This window comes from Octopus bimaculoides, chromosome 7, assembly GCF_001194135.2.
Source record: "Octopus bimaculoides isolate UCB-OBI-ISO-001 chromosome 7, ASM119413v2, whole genome shotgun sequence".
NCBI classification, from domain to species: Eukaryota; Metazoa; Mollusca; class Cephalopoda; order Octopoda; family Octopodidae; genus Octopus; species Octopus bimaculoides.
Window position 1 is genome coordinate 79,445,429 of NC_068987.1, and position 3,708 is coordinate 79,449,136.

The 3,708-nt window shown below is 31.4% G+C and overlaps 1 protein-coding gene across 1 annotated transcript in view; it reads left to right on the top strand.

Annotated features, from left to right (window-relative positions):
- The window catches only part of LOC106881857 (transcription factor AP-2-beta), a 426,522-nt gene extending 423,714 nt beyond the window's left edge, over nt 1-2,808 (top strand). The window contains exons 7-8 of the mRNA XM_052969446.1: nt 1,948-2,066; nt 2,756-2,808. Of these exons, the coding sequence (XP_052825406.1) occupies nt 1,948-2,066; nt 2,756-2,808 (172 nt within the window). The remainder of the gene's footprint in view (nt 1-1,947; nt 2,067-2,755) is intronic.
- The last annotated feature ends 900 nt before the right edge of the window (nt 2,809-3,708 follow it).

Consider the following 3,708-nt stretch of genomic DNA (forward strand, 5'->3'; position numbering starts at 1 on the left):
ATATATATATATATATACATATAGATGTGCATGTATGTGTATATGTGTATACACGTATATAAACACATAGAATACACAAGGTTGCATATTCATACATGCACTCACATCGCCGTATGCGCAAATATATATGTGTATATATGTGTGTGTGTGCCTGTGTATGTGTGTATGCAACGAATAATATTTGAATGAATGTTCCTCTGAGTGAGTTAACTATTGTATCTATGAATTTAATGCTTTCTATGAATGCAGTCATATATATTGCAGCATTGCAGCAAGTATAAACCTTCTTTCGCCAGAGGCAAAATGCAATCAGAAAAAAAAGAACACAAAACAAAAAATTTAAAAAAGTAAAATAAAAAAAACAAACTTTAATTTACTTTTTAAAATATACCATAAGTTCACAACTCAAAGACTTCGTTACAGCGCAACTAATAGCAACTACATGAATGAAAAAACAACAAAAATCAATGAAATAATCATAAAAGCAATAACGTTTTTTTTACTTCTTCTAGATGACGAAGAATGAAGTGTAATTTCATATACACACATTCACACACACACAGACGCATGTACGCACACTATATATACATGTGCTAAACTCTCCCCACCACACACATGGAGAGATATGTGTTTATACATGCTCCAATACATACATAGACAACGACATATTTATACATATTGAGACACATACAAACACGCACACACACATACATATATACATGTATTTATACACTTATATGTGTATAAATGTGCACGTATCAATATCAATATATATATATATAATATATATGTATACACTACATACATACATGCATATATATATATATATATATATATATATATATATATATATATATGCATATATATGTCTAGGTGAGTGAGAGGGGGTATGAGAAAAAGAGAAAGCCTATGCGATTGGTTCTTTTGTTTCTCCTGAATTCTTTAAGGCATTGCAGAAATCCTGTTTTACTCTACAAAAGTTGTAATATATGTAGTACTACTTCTGCTGCCGCGCACCACACACCACCACCAGTACCCCCCCACTACTACTACTACTACTACTACTACTACTACTAATGAAGTAAAAGCTTTCTTTCTTGTCGATGTGTGATGGTAATTGTATAACATGAGAGAATAAAAATCATCCCAACTAGTTTGTCGTCAACTGACTCAGAGAGTATTGACCATACAAAAGAATAAACCTTTTTTGCATAGAAAACTTGCTTTCTAACTTTATGGCAGTACCAATTTTTTCCCACGCTTCCATAAGCTATTTTATATTTTACCAGGTATTTATTGAATTAAGTATATAAAAATATGAGTATATGTATGTATATCACTTTGCCTGGACTAGATGTGATTGTTTCTTTATTTCTATAACTTACTTTTATAAATTACTTTTTATTAATTCAATTCCTTGAACAGACCACATTCTGTATGGACAATACAAGGTCACTGTTTATGTTCCGTAACCTGGAACTCCTTTATTGTTACATTTTTGTAGCATACCTTCGCACTAAGAGTTTTTTACTAACGGACGTGTACACACATACACACACACGCGGACACACATACACACACACACACACGTATTCATTTCTTTGTAAGTGAGAATCACTAATGTACCAGAATGTATAAGAAGCTATATTATTTATTTCTAAATAACAATGACTATATTGGAATGTAAATTCATATGTTCAGAAGACATAATTTTGTGTCTGCTACAGTTTCACATCGTCTTGAGACGTTTTCCAATTACGATTTAATAACAAAACAATGACTTCACAGATAAAGATACCCAACAAATGTCTGTGCTTCAAATGGATATCAGAAAAGAAATGTTTTTTTCTTTTTTCTTGTTGATGCTTTAATATATTGTGTACTCGTTTTTCATAAGTTTTGTGCCTTATTTATTCACATTTATTTTTCTATTCATCTTTTGTGCAGGGCCAAATCAAAGAATGGCGGTAGGTCTTTGAGAGAAAAACTGGAAAAGATAGGTCTTAGTTTGCCAGCAGGTCGACGAAAAGCCGCCAATGTTACTTTACTTACATCTTTGGTGGAAGGTAAGTCTTAATACTGATAACAGCACGTATTTGTTATTTCATTTCTCAGAAATGAAGTTTAAATTATTTGTTGTGAGACAGATTCGTGAAGGTGGCCTAACTGCAGTACTCTCTATAATGACATTTTCCAGAAGTTACCAGACAACACACAAACACACACACACACACACACACACACACACACACACACACACACACACACACACACACACACACACACACACACACACACACACACACACACACAAACACCCCGCACACACACATACAAATTTTTAGATAGATAGATAGATAGATAGATAGATAGATATAGAAAAATAGATAGCTAGAGAAGTACAGAGAAAGAGATGAGAGAGAGAGAGACAGGGATAGAGAGGGAGAGAGAGAATAGAGAGAGAGAGGCGAGCGAGAGATCAAGCTTCTAATTAATAGAGAAACATTGGTGTTTGTGATATATTTGCTTCTTCCCATTCGAATTCAAACCCTAAAATTCGACACATTACGCATGATCAAGAACGCTGGAGCACTGGAAATATCATACTGTGTTTCAAAGCGCAGAATATCTCGAACAATGTTCCTGATATATCGAGGGCTTTTAAATTAGGCACCGTATTATCACGAAATTTAAAAATAATATATCTATAAGCATTTACCTGAATACTTGCATACTAACACCGTGATTGTTATAGAAATTAAAATGAAATTTATGCGAGATGAAGGAAATCTGCCATCATTGATCTAAGGATTATATAATAACTCATTATAAAAGATAGCAGGGTGAAATTTAAGTAAGATTTATCAGCATTTTAATAGCGAGTCGAGGAACAAGCCGAGTAAAGCAGGACAACTTAATATAATAGATACATAAATAGATAAGTCGATGGAAAGATTGATGTAAATGCACGAATTCTACGAGTACAAATACACACACACACACCCACACACATATATATATGTACACACACACACAAATATATATACTTGTATGTATATACATGTACATATATATGTATATGTGTATACAAACGCGCAGAATTTTCTCAATGCAATACAAGGTCTTATATTCTTTTACTAGAAAGAAGTCGAATGAAATATGGTAATGAAATAGAATAAAATAAATATTCTTTAAATATCATTTTATACACCGAGGGTACATACATAATATATATATATTATATGTATATGTATGTGAATATATACATATATGTGTATGTACATACATATATATGTGTGTGTACTTAGGTCTGTACATATTTATATGTTTGTGTGTGCACGTGTGTGTATGAAATGTGTGTGTGTGTGTGAAAAAACAACTCTCCTATAAATATAATATTATTCGTTATTACTTTATACGTTCAAGAGATATAAAACTAAAATTACAGTTAAATCCAAGGGGATTTTGATTCACAATTCTGAGACTTGAGGTCAATAAATATAAACATCGTTAGGCATTTTTTTACGGTTTCAACTGTTATTACTAAATTGAATATTGATCGGTTGGTAAATTATATTTATATTTTACACCCACACCCCTACATACACACATATGCATATTGTTCAATTATTATTATTATTATTATTATTATTATTATTATTATTATTATTATTATTATTATTATTATTATTATTATTCAGTTAGATC